This window comes from Prosopis cineraria, unplaced genomic scaffold, assembly GCF_029017545.1.
Source record: "Prosopis cineraria cultivar Desert tree isolate PC_DT_omini unplaced genomic scaffold, ASM2901754v1 PC6, whole genome shotgun sequence".
Lineage (NCBI taxonomy): Eukaryota > Viridiplantae > Streptophyta > Magnoliopsida > Fabales > Fabaceae > Prosopis > Prosopis cineraria.
In genome coordinates, this window is record NW_026555337.1 from 2,775,264 (window position 1) to 2,788,891 (window position 13,628).

At 33.6% G+C, this 13,628-nt stretch overlaps 1 protein-coding gene across 1 annotated transcript; it reads right to left on the bottom strand.

Annotated features, from left to right (window-relative positions):
* Positions 1 to 1,455: 1,455 nt before the first annotated feature.
* LOC129313168 (protein ENHANCED DISEASE RESISTANCE 2) lies at positions 1,456 to 9,885 on the bottom strand. Its single transcript, XM_054956117.1, is given in 22 exon segments — positions 1,456 to 1,800; positions 1,976 to 2,077; positions 2,287 to 2,382; positions 3,114 to 3,257; positions 3,341 to 3,391; positions 3,505 to 3,606; positions 4,002 to 4,177; positions 4,272 to 4,335; positions 5,459 to 5,766; positions 5,897 to 6,043; positions 6,335 to 6,406; positions 6,512 to 6,576; positions 6,679 to 6,712; positions 6,715 to 6,773; positions 7,282 to 7,382; positions 7,457 to 7,503; positions 7,578 to 7,708; positions 7,863 to 7,924; positions 8,005 to 8,070; positions 8,144 to 8,197; positions 8,310 to 8,384; positions 9,436 to 9,885. Coding segments are annotated over 22 exon segments (2,202 nt in total). The 5' UTR covers positions 9,589 to 9,885; the 3' UTR covers positions 1,456 to 1,707.
* Positions 9,886 to 13,628: the final 3,743 nt, after the last annotated feature.

Below are 13,628 nucleotides of genomic sequence, written 5' to 3' on the forward strand. Positions count from 1 at the left end.
TGTTGTAGAGCAAGTATTGAATCTAGATTTCCCTCACAATCTCCCTTTCCCTCTTGATCTTCATCTTCGATTTCTTGATTGTTGCAGAATAAAAGTGTTGAATTTGGACCTCCCTTTTCCTCTCAATCTTTGTCTTTGGTTTTTTGATTGTTGAATCTCCATTTGTTGTTTCAATGGTAACTTTTGTTGATTGTTGAATCTAGAGTCTTGTTGATTGTTCTTCGATGGTGCGGTGGTTCTTTCAGTAGCAATATGGAGAAGAGTGGTTATGTTGGTCTAGGTATTTTTTCAATAAGGATATTTTGGTCTTTTAATATTATGAATGTGTTTTGATAAAAATTATACCAGGATTTCATGGACATACCAAACATATCATTAAACCTCATATTCACTTCCATATCCATTTTCATTTTTACTTTCATATCTATTTTCATTTTCATCAAAATAATTTCCATCATATCAAAGAAGCCATAAAAACTTCACTGTAAAAGCATTTCTATGGTGGTGGTTTGTTGCAATATGTGTTCTTTTCTTTCTTTCTTTCTTTCTTTTTTTTTTTTGGGTGAATCTCTTTCACTTTTCTCATCTTCACCTTCTCTCTGACTTCTTCCGTTCGTTTCCCCTTCTTTTTCCAAATCTGGTTTCTTCCAATCTCCACTTGCTCAATTGTCCCATTTTTCCGGCTCATCCTTAATTTTGACCAGTTGACCCATTTTTTGACTGATTCATGCAACTAGCGGTTTGATGGTCTCTATCGAACCCGACCACTGGCCAATTCCCAATTTGATCAGTCATTTTTTTTTAAAACCCTGGTCAAGAACCTTTTTTCACTCGTTCCAGCTTATAAATCCTTTCCTCGCAAATAAATCATCACAAATGCTTTTTCAAAACAATCCTAAGATCACAACCACCTAAATAATTGCATCACTCTTTACGTTACACTTCAACCATCGTTGCAAAAATCATTAAAATTATCAAATCGTTTTATAGAATTTTCAATTTCTCTTTAGTTGCAAGGAAAATTAATTAATTAAAAGTATATAAGCATAAAAAGTTGAAAAAATATCCATCTGTAAATATATTTAAAAAATAACAAATGTACGGACATATAAGCTTAAGAATAAGTTGAAATATTAAAGATAACAAAAACAGAAAATAAAAGAAAAATCCTTACACCTCATTACGAGTGAGATCGCATTCAGCGGGTTCCAAAATTTAAATGAGTTCATTAAGCTTAACATGAAATATGAAAGGTATAAACATTTTTTATGGACCAGTTTGAATCTAGTGTATAAAATCGTAAATTTTAATTTATTGGGTTTAAGATAAAATATTACAAGAGAAAAGAAATCCTTGTGCATTTGAAACCATGAAGTATGAATTTGTCCCAATAATCTCTACTCTCAAAAGTCTCAAAATACTAAGCGCACATAAAGCATGAGTATGGATGCCAAGTCAAGAATAATATCACCTATACCAGATTTGAGATATAAGCTTCTACCGAACAAGTATATAAGATTTTACAAATAGCAATCCCCCCATCCCGCCAATGGTTTAGCAATACAGCCCACTGTAAAACTCAATTTGATTGAATGAAATAATGGCTTCTGGTAATTTATCATCACGGAGACAATAATCTATTTTTCTTCAAAAAAAATAATTAAATTTCAATCATGAATTTATATACATATTGTGAGTTCAAAAAAATTATTGCTTCAAGCTGACTGACTTGGACGCATCAAGATGGTTAAGGCGACAGGTTCCAAGAAGATACTCAGGGAGCTCCTCGCGCGTGTTTCCCTGAGCAACATATATTGGCCATTACCGCATGATCATGACGTCGCAAAAGAAAGTCCAGAACGCAGTAAAATATTGTTACAGGAGTATAAATTTGACCAGTTTTTTTCTATCCTCACGAAATTTGCAAGACATTAGTCAGAACCCAGAACATCGGTAAATTTGCATTGAGTGTTACCTGTACTAAAAATGCCATCTCAATAACCAAATTGTTGAGGTACCCCAGCACAAGACTCACAACGCCTCTCGCAACCGTTGAAGATCCAATATCAACTCCAAGCTGAAAAGGTTGGCATGAATTCGAAACAAACTTAGAAAGTGAGATGATTCGAACTTATACGTCTAGTGATTACCTCCTTGGCTGTGTTCATAATGTTCTATGAATACCACATCAAGACAGGACACATTCGCAAATTCTAACTCTGAATAGTAAACATCTTCATCTAATGATGAATTAATCATTTTGAGTCATTATTAATGCATAATTACCTCCATATAGTTCTTCCCCTGGAAATAATTGATTTCCAGAGCTTGACCAATAAGACATGCCTTCTTTCCCACACTCTGCTTTACTATCCATGAACCCTGAAAGTAGGATCGTCAAGACTCATTCCATGGGAAAGACAAATGACAAGAATGTAAAGTTTGCCTCTTAAACAAAAGGATGCTGCAATAAAAATCTCTCTAAATCATTTCTCATGTCACAGTATAGGACCATTGTGGGAAAGAAATCTAACAAAGCAACACCTCAAATTGAGTAACAAAGTGTTTATTTGGTTAAACGGTGAAAGAATTCTTGCCAAACTAACTTCAAAAACGGTGAAGGTAACTCCCACTTGCGTTTGCCAAATTCACTTTTCCAGGACTTCTAGGTTTCGTTGATGGCCTTTCAGGAAAAAAACCCCACTCAAACAAGGCTTTAGATAGCCAACTTTCTAGGAGGACTTTTGGGGATGTTGGGTAGGGTATTCAAAACACCTCCTAAATACAACTAAGCCAGAAACCCAGTTTAGGAAGAAAATAAAGCACAGTTCCACTGAACAAAGTGTTACCACTTTCTGCAAAACCTAAAAGTGGTCAGGGAAGCCATTAGGGATGCAGCAAGGGTACGATAGAGGCCTAGAGGTTTCTAACATGATTCGAGATTTAAGTTACACAGATTCATGCAATCTTAAAGCATGATGCGTCATTAACTTGTTTTTGTTTACATTGAAATAGGATGGAAAGAAGAGGAGAAAGTATATCTTCAAGCTCCAATATACACGAGCTATTTGGCTGCAAATGAGCAGATTGTACCAGTGATGACATTTGCTAACCTTGGATATGTATGGTATAAGTTTAAATCTTGAATTTCTAAAGGCGTCATCACCCTTGACGAAACTCTCTAGCAAAGGAGAATCTTCAATAGGGGCATTCATCATGTAGTATAGTGCAAGGTTATATGTTGTAGAACCTGGAACCTGGTCAAAAGAAAGAACCTAATAAATGTTATAGCAGCAAAAATATAATAATAAATATATAAAAAAACAAAATCGCAACCAACCTGAATATTTACAATGAAGAAGAACTCAGATCTACCCTGTGTAGCATATTTCTGCAAGTAAAAGCTTGATCAAGTTGGTTTTCTTTTAATGTAAACCATAGGTTGCTAATGCAGAATTCAACATTATCAATACCGAGAACCAGAAAAACAAGGTCAAAGTCAACCTGCACAATGCTCCCAGGGCGACCACCAAGATCATCCTCCCTTTTGTCAGATCTAAGCCAATCTGCACCAACCATTTGCATCAAGGTTCCCTTTGCTTTAACCTACTCATTAACACCAAGAGATAAGTACAAGTGTACAACACAAAACAATCGTCATTCAAAGAGTCATTTCACCTCTAACTTGAATGAGTGTAGAAGTTTGAGAATAGGAATAATGTCCGCAACAGAATCAAGGATAAGAAGATACTGAATGTAATATATTTCCCACTTCATATTCATGGTCATTATCTTTAATTAAAGCATCTGGACTGTACGTAGATGTATAAGACAGACAAAATCTGGGACTTGACTGTCCTATGAGGGCAAAGTAACAATATGCATAACAGCAAAACAAAACATGCAATGGGACAACTTCGCCACCAGGGCAATGCACCAAGTGTTTTTTTTTTTTTTTGGGCCAAATATTTTAATTAGAAATCAATTGTTGCCACACGTACCTTCACACGGTCTTCCAGATAATTTTCTCCACGAATCAGGAAAGTAGAAGGATCTGCTTCCGTCCAACTGGAAAGGACAGTACATGCAGGATCTTTTGGAAGTGTAGAACCATAGGAGCATGGGATACTTTCTTCCCTGATCATCTCTTGCAAGTCTACATAACCCCTTTTCTGAACTGCAATGTATTAACTCGAGGCATTGTTAATCAAACTATCATAGAAGAAAATCAAATATAATGGTGATATGCCATCAAACGTAACACTAATCACCTGCAAGGTCGTGCAATCTTTTCACAAAACTAGCAGCAGTTGACAACTTGGGATGACGACTTTCCTGAAATTCTCAGATTCACAAGAACAAATGGAGACATATCAAGCAAATCGCAAAATTAACATCACTCTGAACAAAAATGACATGAACTCAAAGAATATCGAGGAGGAGGGATGGGGCAGGGTGGAGGGGAATCCAAAATTATAAAACTATTGAGTGAATTACATGCATTATGAGGCACGTAATTAAAATATGATCAGATGCTGCCCCTCCTTTGGGACAGCAACAGCTTGAATCTCACCAAGCTGAGCATCTTTGCAATAAACACCCAATGAGTCTCAACAAGAAAAAAAGCTAAAATGTAAGACTAAACAAAAATGCATGAAATCAAATATAAGCCATCTCAGAGCATAGCCACGAAGCTGGCTTGATAAGATAAAGACAACTGGGGAGAAACAAACAATGACACAACCTCAGTTAAATTGAAAGTCCTGCTATTGTAATTACATTTTAGTAAACGACCAAATTTACTGTAAGGAAGTCATCACATTTCTCTCTACCTTAGACAAAGGGGTGCATGAAAAGGCCCTTCTGTACCAGTCCTAGAAATTGAGATTAAAAAATGTTTTAAGCAATTCACATGGTTTTGGGCCTGGAAATAAGAAAGCATGAAGCCGGGGACAAATATTAATAAGAGATGCATGCTGGGAGTATTCCCCTTCCTGTGATAGTTATCCCTGTATCTGAAGAATTCATTTTCCAGTTTTTAAGAGTCATACAGATCATACAGACTAGTGGGCAACTCAAACAAATAGTTGGGCAACTTAAGTCTTTTTTTTTAAAAAAAAAATAGAACTATTAAATCTCTGACAATTATACAAGTTCATGGTTTAGAATAAAAGTAAGAACTAGCAATTAGTGTCATTTGGCAGTCCGTTGATGACAAAGTCTGATTATTCGTAAAAGCCAAGCACTATTTTCTAAATGATCAAGCAGATATTCCAAATTGAGAATGATAAACGGCATTTGACAGCTCATTTATAGCATTGATTAGCCATTACCAAATGCATATTGACAGAAATATGGAGATAAACATCAGGTCTGAAGATATGAATCACACCAGGGACATGATTTGATCATTTTTCAGCATTATATAAAACAAAATTATTTTTAAATAGCTTTTTACCTGGAACTTCTTGTGACTACAATCTGGTGTCCATCCATTTTCTGATTCATCACAATCTGATGGTTCCGGAACATCAAAAAATTCATCATCTGCATCGTTTAGACCAACAAGGCTTGCGTGCTCTGATTGTGTTTGATCCACTTCCCCATCTGTGTCAGCATAAGTTTTCTCATTTTCTGCCTGTGTTTGGATATTGAAGTTGTCATCCACTTCCTTTATAGGAAACTTGACTCTTCTTGTCAACTCTCCAGATGAACAATCAGAGGAAGAACAATTTCCGAGTCTTGCTCTATATAACTCCCTCAGAGCTGCATATGCAAGAGGGAAAAAATAATTAAAACACAATCTTAATCCTCCAAATTTGAATATGGAGTATCAAGTTATATATAATAAACAATTAATGTCCAATAAGAAAACTTAATAGACAAAAGAAACAACCAGCAACTCTGCCAAGCATTTGAATAGTTATGGAACGGGCTGCCGAAGTTTTTAGATAAGACTTCCAGAATTTCCAATCAATAGCAAGCATATGCTTTACAACAGATTGCTTTCCTTTGCTCACCGGTGATATAACATAACCTCCACCTGAAAGAGAATGCAGGTTGTCATTCCCAACCGCTTTAATTCAACATAATTCACATAGGACATCTTGAGAAACTCCAAAGACACCAGAGATTTAAAAGGACAAAGTTAGAAATCCTCAAGTTTACATAATTTGATAAGATGATGACAATGGTGATTAAAGTCATAAAAAATCATTTAAAAGGTCAGTGTGCCATTCAAGTTCAGAATAAAGATGATTGAAACTGAGCACAATACCAAAAAATAATATGGTACAGAAATATTAACTACTTTTATTGTTCAAGCATACATTACTTTTAAGGCATGCACGGACATAGCCTCTCTGAGGGGGACACTTCTTGTGAAACACAGAATGGTATAGGATAACTGTGACAAGGAAAACCAAAAATATAAATTACTTCCATTCAAATACTACGTGTTCTCAAACTTCACATATGTTTTCAATCATATTTTTCCACCAATCAAAACTACCATAGGTTCCATCATCTTCTCTCCTCCAATAACGTCGCAACAACAGATCTCTCCGTTTCATTCCCCTATAAAGCATGATACAACAGGAATAGAACTTAATATAAGAAAAGACAAGGTTATAGCCTCAAATCAGCTATTGGCACATATAATGAAAGCTTGGATGTTACCAAGGCAACCATTCACTGTATAGCTGCTTGTGATAATGTCAGTGTGACCATCCAAATGCTCAACCACACTCCCCTTGAAGAAACAGAAATCCCATCTGCAGTTCAATATATAATGGTAATAGTGATGACCTCAATAATATGGCTATGCAAAACAAGCCTGACAACCAAGGTTTAAAAAATTGTGTGCACTTCAGTTTTCTGTGCACAGTCACTGATCAACATGATCATACTACTCAATCTTGGCCCTTTCACAACCTAACAAAACTATGTCTAATTGTTTGCATTTATTATTTGCACCTGATTAAATTCTCGAACAAAATAATATATAGCCACACTAGTTTCATAAACAAGGCCCTTTATTTTGTATTTGGCTGATTGACACTTAAAAATTTGCGTTGATGAGTGGGGGGAGTGGGGGAAGGTAAACGCCCTAAGATCACATGTCTGTATACCAGCTCAAAGTTGCTTTCAAATTACAAAGCATCCCATCAATATAACATAACATCTCCTTGTTAAAGAAGAAAGAATTATTAAGGGTTAAATGGAAAGGGGAAGAATAAAAATTTAAACTGCAAGAATATCTCATGCACTTAACAGACTTACTCTGATCTTGAAGGACCAAGTGACATAAGAGTACGGAAAATGGCTTCTGAAGTCCCATCAACCACACCAACAGCCATTATTGCAGGGTGATCATCCCACTTCTGAAGATAAGACCATATTCAATAATTCAAAGTTCTTTATAAAATAATAATAGGTGAACAGAAAATTTACCAACCTTTCCATGTGAATCTCTATCTTTTGCTTCCTTAAATAGTCGCAAACCTGCATAACACCCATGAATGTGTATGCGTAATTTTAACTACCTCAATCAGCAAAAAATGAATTATAACTTTTACCATTTTGGCAGCCAAATATTATCCAGGGTGAAGGAGCAACAACATCAGATGTCACAGGATCCAAATTTGTAGAAGAAAAACGAGTCCAGTCTAAAGAATTTGAGTGACTTTTCCGGCTAGAACCATTTAATCTGTAAGCATAGCAACACCAATAGTATTAAGGGTAATGCAATAAAAATGTCAAAATAACGTCACGAGTGAATAATAATTCAAAGTTGTTATTTCAGACATCTTGAAATTTCTCATTGCAGTACATTTGTTTTCCATATGGCATAAAAAATTTACCTAAACGACTGCCATCTCCTCTTAGAGCAAGCTACATGAATATCACCAAGATCAGGAGCACGCTGCACACATTCATAGCAAAAGTTTCTATTTTTAACAAAGAAGATTCATTTTGGACTTCAAAGTTGGTGAGATCTTGTACCTTTAAGGATGCTTCCTGAAAGGATTGAATCCATCTTGCTGCTTCTTCAGGACGGCTTGCTCCTAACTATAACAATCACATTATATGATTTAGCATTAAAATTTCAAATGAAATTTTGTGTCCCTAATAGTGATCTCACCTTTAATTGATCACAGTGATTTGAGGTGTTGTAAAGAGTAAATATGAAGAATACCTGCAATATGTAAAAAGAATTACTATTAAGTATATGTAAGTGGTGCATATTGATTTGAATAGAAATTTGAGACAAATATCAACATTAAACCACCAAGAAACAGTGCTTATACTTTTCTGTTAATGCTTTCCCTCCCATTGTCTGTGACTCGTATGCAAGAATCTACGATAGCACTTCTAAGAGGATCCTGACATACAGTTAGAAAAAGGTTTCACTTCCTCAAATTTGATCAAGTAAAACAAAAACTTAATTCACCTCATTGAAAAGGTCAATATCAAATTTGGTAACTTTCACTTTCATTTTCAAACATAGAAAGTCAAAATTTTCAGTTTCTATTAAGATAATGACGAGGGTTAAGAAATTAGAAATACATGAAAAGTAGCTGATTGGTTTCATGAAGTTCGACCAAAAAAAAAAGTGTTTGAATAAGAGTGAAACATTGTGTCATTACTCTCTGAATAAAACATTATGTCATTACTCTCTGAATAAAACTCTTATTAAAACAGAGTGAAACAAAGCCAAATTCTGCAAGATGTTTGCTTCACTCATCGATTGTCAGACATCGTCTTGGGGGATAGATTGATATGAAGGCTCCCAAAGTAGGTTCCAAACTTCAGAGTTTGACATGCGATTGTCTTAATCTTATCATCCAGGGTTATTGTGGACTGATGCATGCACAGGCGTGAGTGCGCAGCATTGGCACCCAAGATGTTTTTGGGGCATAACACCCTTGTATATAAAACAAGAATAACATGTCCCTGTGATCTTTGTTTTGTCACTAAGACGCGTTTTATGAAATACCGATTGCATCGTTTCCCTCTGAAACGATTAACAATCTTACCAAAAATGAACATCTTATAAAACCAATTCAATATATCTTTCATGCACTTCTAAAGAAACTAAAATAACATCATCCAATCATTCAGTCTCGCGCGCGCGCGCGCGCGTATGCGTATGCGTATGCTATCTTCTAGTCAACCCGTCAACTCATATCCAACGAGAAACGACAACCGCCGGTGGAACAATCTAGTTCTGAATACATGACGCTAACCTTTGCTAACAAAGAAGTGGAAACGAAATGATATAATATTTATCCAAATAAAACCACAAAAAGACGTAAAAATAGAGAAAATTGGTTCAACTTCATTAGCGTCTCAGCAAGAAGCGAAACTCCCAAAGTCCAAGCAATGGGCAGGATCAAGGAAGAAAACAAGGGCATATAGGAGAGGAGGATGAACCTCATTGCTTGAACTAGGAACAGATTTGAAACTCTTGAGAAGGTGGCCGTCGAGGACGAAGTAGCGCTTTCGCGAGAAATGCAATCCAAAGCGGTTAGAGCGTATAAGATACAACCATCCCTCCATTCTTCCATCACTTTGGGGAGTACCCATTCTTAGAAACCCTCACGCTCGGAAGACTCACTTCTGATATCTCTTTCCTCAAATTCTCAGTCAAGATTCAAGCAAAAGTAGATTGCGATCTCCCTTGCCGGATTTTCACTTTTCAGGAGTGAAGCCAATCGTTGATATACACTGGATGATGAAGGAGATGTCGATCCTCTGATCCCAGCTAAGGGATTCAGAGAATCGGGCGTATTGCAGAAGGAGTAGTGGCGCACCTCTTTGGAATTGCAGGTGAAAAGTGAAATTCGCTACCCCTGTATTTTGCTGTGGCGCGTGGAGCGCTTTGAGGTGCATCTCGATTGGCTCGCATATGAGACAACGATCGCCTGTCACGTAATCACACTCTGAAATTACACTATTATCCTTCTCTTCTTCCATCATCGTTTACAAGATGCCACTTGTCACCTCTCACATCCCTTTGTCCATTTATTTTTTATTATTACAGTAATTCTTCTTCTGCTTTTTTTTTTTGGGGGTAGAAGAGTAATTCTATTTTAATTAATATGTTAATATTTTAATCGATGGTATTTGAAGCTACAAATTTTCATTCGTATATTTTTCATTTTTGCATTTAAATTTTACTGACTTAATTTCAAAATTATTCATCATTGATGATTTTTTAATTTGAGAAACTCCTTTGGTTGCTATGGCAAAGGCGATGTGATTGAATAGCGGTATCATTAACTATTATTATGGAATCGTGGTAATGTAAAAAAAAATTATCCTATCATAGCTTATTATAAAAATTTAAATAATAATCACCCACAGGTCGACTTTTTTCTCGATGGGTGCAAATTATTGACCGAAAAAGAAATAATATTTCCCTTTAAAAATCATAATTCATTTTATTTATTTTTTCGTTTAAGAATGTAAGACATTTTTTTAAAAATTAAATGTTTAAAAATATAAAATATTTTTAGTCTTTCGAGATGTAATCATTATCTTTTTTTTTTTAAATGTCTCTATTGAAATAACTTTATATTTATTGTAAAGTATTTAATAGAGGTAAATATGAAAAGATAGAATTAGTTGAAAAGTAAGTAATTACTTTATTAAAAAATAAGATTCAATTAAAAATGTCTTATTTTTTTAATAGATGGAGTATGCAATATCTTGAGAGAAGCTCCTTTAAAAAAGTTATTTTTTTACTAACAAATGTTGATTTGGCTATTAAAAATTTAGTTCATTACTTATAAGATTATAAGATAAAATCTCGATACTACTATAATCATTTTATTATTGGATGATTTATAAATATTTTTAAATTGAATACATGTCCTAATTCTAATGAATCTCTCATGTCTAACTCATCTAATTTTTTATTTATATAAAAAAAGTTATTCCCCAAACAAACAAACAAATATATATATATATATATATATAATTAAAAAAAACAAATGATTGGGTGGGTGTGCAAGCAAAGAGGCTTGCTGCTCAATCTACGCAGCTTTAAATAATAATAACAATGACGACGACGACGACGACGACTTCTTACTGGCTTAGCAACGCTCAAGTCACCCTCAGATGAGTGAGGTGGCGGGTTCAAACCGGCGTGGTGTATGCGTGGGAGCCTTTCCTTTGAGAAAGTATAGTGTGTGAGCGAGGGAGTAAAAAAATATTAATGATAGTCGAATTTGTCCAAAATCAATAAAATTTGTCAATCAAAAGAATCATTTCATGCGTTTAATAATAATAATAATAAATAGTGGTCTGGGTTAACTAAAGATTTGTTAGCAAATATATTAACTAATTTATCCATGGAAGTTTCAAAGAATTCGTCGATATTCACTTTGGATTTGTCAGAATGGAAAATGATTATATATTAGTTAATTGAGAGTGGTTTTTGGCACATTCCCAAGAGGTAACAACAGCTGTGTACTGCGTATTATACAATAGTCTGTTTTAGTCTAAATTTTTTATACCCCACGCGTTTTTTTTTTTTTAATCGGTGGTTAAAAAATAAAAGGCATCTGGGTGTCTATCAGTGTATGAAAGAAGAGATGCAGGGGTGGTGGCGATGGTCAGGTATGGATCACGTGCAGTTAAAACCGTGCAGTGAATGAAAACTGAAAAATCTCAACCATAAATTTTTATTTAATGTCTAATTAAAAAACAAATATATAAAAAAGTTTCTCATTTACACACGCACAATCACATTTTATTTAAAATAAAAATTTATAAAAAATAAAATATTTTTAATAACTCTGTTAATAATTAAGTTGAATATTATAGATTTTATCTGAATGTATTAATTTAATATTAATTTTTTTATTTTTATAAAATAATTATTCAGATGCACTACAATTTATAATTAATATTAGATTTTTTATAATTTTTATAATTTTTTATGTTGATTAATATAATATTAAAAATAAAGATAATATTTTTAGCACTTTCCAAAAAAAATTAAAATATAAGTTAAAATTTTTAAATATAAATTAAAATCAAATCTGAACTATTTAAAGAATATCTAGATAATTAATTTATAAAAAATAAAAAAATTAATGTTAAACTAAACTATTTAAATAAAATTTATATTGTCTAAATTAATTATAACAAATTTATTAAAAATATTATATATTTTATAAATTTTTATTTTAAATAAAACGTGATTGTATATTTATAAATAAGGAACTTTTTTATATACTTATTTTATTAATTATTATATAAAAATTCACGGTTTTTACTGTACATGATCCGTATCCAGCGAGTGCCTGGCATGCCTCAGGGTCGCCGTCACAGGTCAGAATAACCAGTCTCCCTTTAAAAGTCTAACAGCTAAGATTTATGTGCGAAAAGGTGTTATCATGATTCTCCTCATTCACGCCCCACATTCGTTTCAAAAATTGTTTTTTTTTTTGGCCTGAACACATTCGTTTCAATTATATTACTATGTGTTTATGTTCATGATCATCATTAAATTATATGCTCCTATCATATCACTATCTTTTAGAAAAAAATGACATGAAAACTTAGTTTTTGTATTAGATTTTTTTTTCCCTCCCTATTCTTTGAGTATATAGTAATTATTTTTGTCCCATTTTATAAAACGTTTTTCTAGAAAATTGTGAATAACATGGATCTTATGATTTAATCACTAACACTGCTGCTATTGGTTTGATTTGCAAGAACATTAAAGGAGAAATGCTCTGGGGATTTGGAGAGACGGGGCAAGCTGATTCTCCATTCATGGCTGAAGTATTGGCGATTAAAAAAGCTATTTTAATCTTGAATGACCAAAATGGGAAAGATGCTGACAAAGAGACTGATTGTTCAGACCTTTACTGGTACTACAAGAAGAATTCAATAACAACAGCTGACTGGAGGGTTAGGTGGGAGATGAATGAAGTTTTCGATGCTTTAGCTAAATGTTCTGGTTTTGTTATTACTCTTTCATGTAAAAAGGGGTAATGAAGCAGTTGATTGGGTAGCTGTGTCTTATAGAAAGGGATTGTGTTCTTTTGAATGGGTTTTGTCACCAACATCCTCCTTTGATTAATATTTTGACCAATGATTTGAGGCTTTTTTTTTTTTCTTTTGTTAAAGGAAGGCAGGTTGAAAACTGAAAGGCGTGGAGGTTGGTTAAGGTGGTGTTGTTGCTATATAGTTGATGACTGTTTTGTTTTAGTGTGGTTTTTGTACTGTTCTGATTTCCTTTCTCTTGTATTTGTTGTTCATTTTGACTGGTTTGAATTTTTTTTTTTTTTTTGGTTTAGGTTTGTGTGTTTGGTTCTAGATGTATATGATTTTGAGTGTTCTTTTTTCTTTGTTGGCTTTAGCTTTTAGCTATTAGTGTGTGTATTATTTTTTTGTTGACTAATAAAATTGACTTGTGTTTTGGCAAAAAAAAATTGTGAAAAATGATTAAATTAATTGGTTACAGTTTGGAATCTGACTTCTTAAAAAAATTAAAAATATTTTATTTAATAAGAGAGAGAACATCTAAAGAGTGAAATAATAAAATTAAAAGTATTTTTGGAATAATCTTTACCAATGAATTACTCGCATTGATTTTTAAAATATATCAT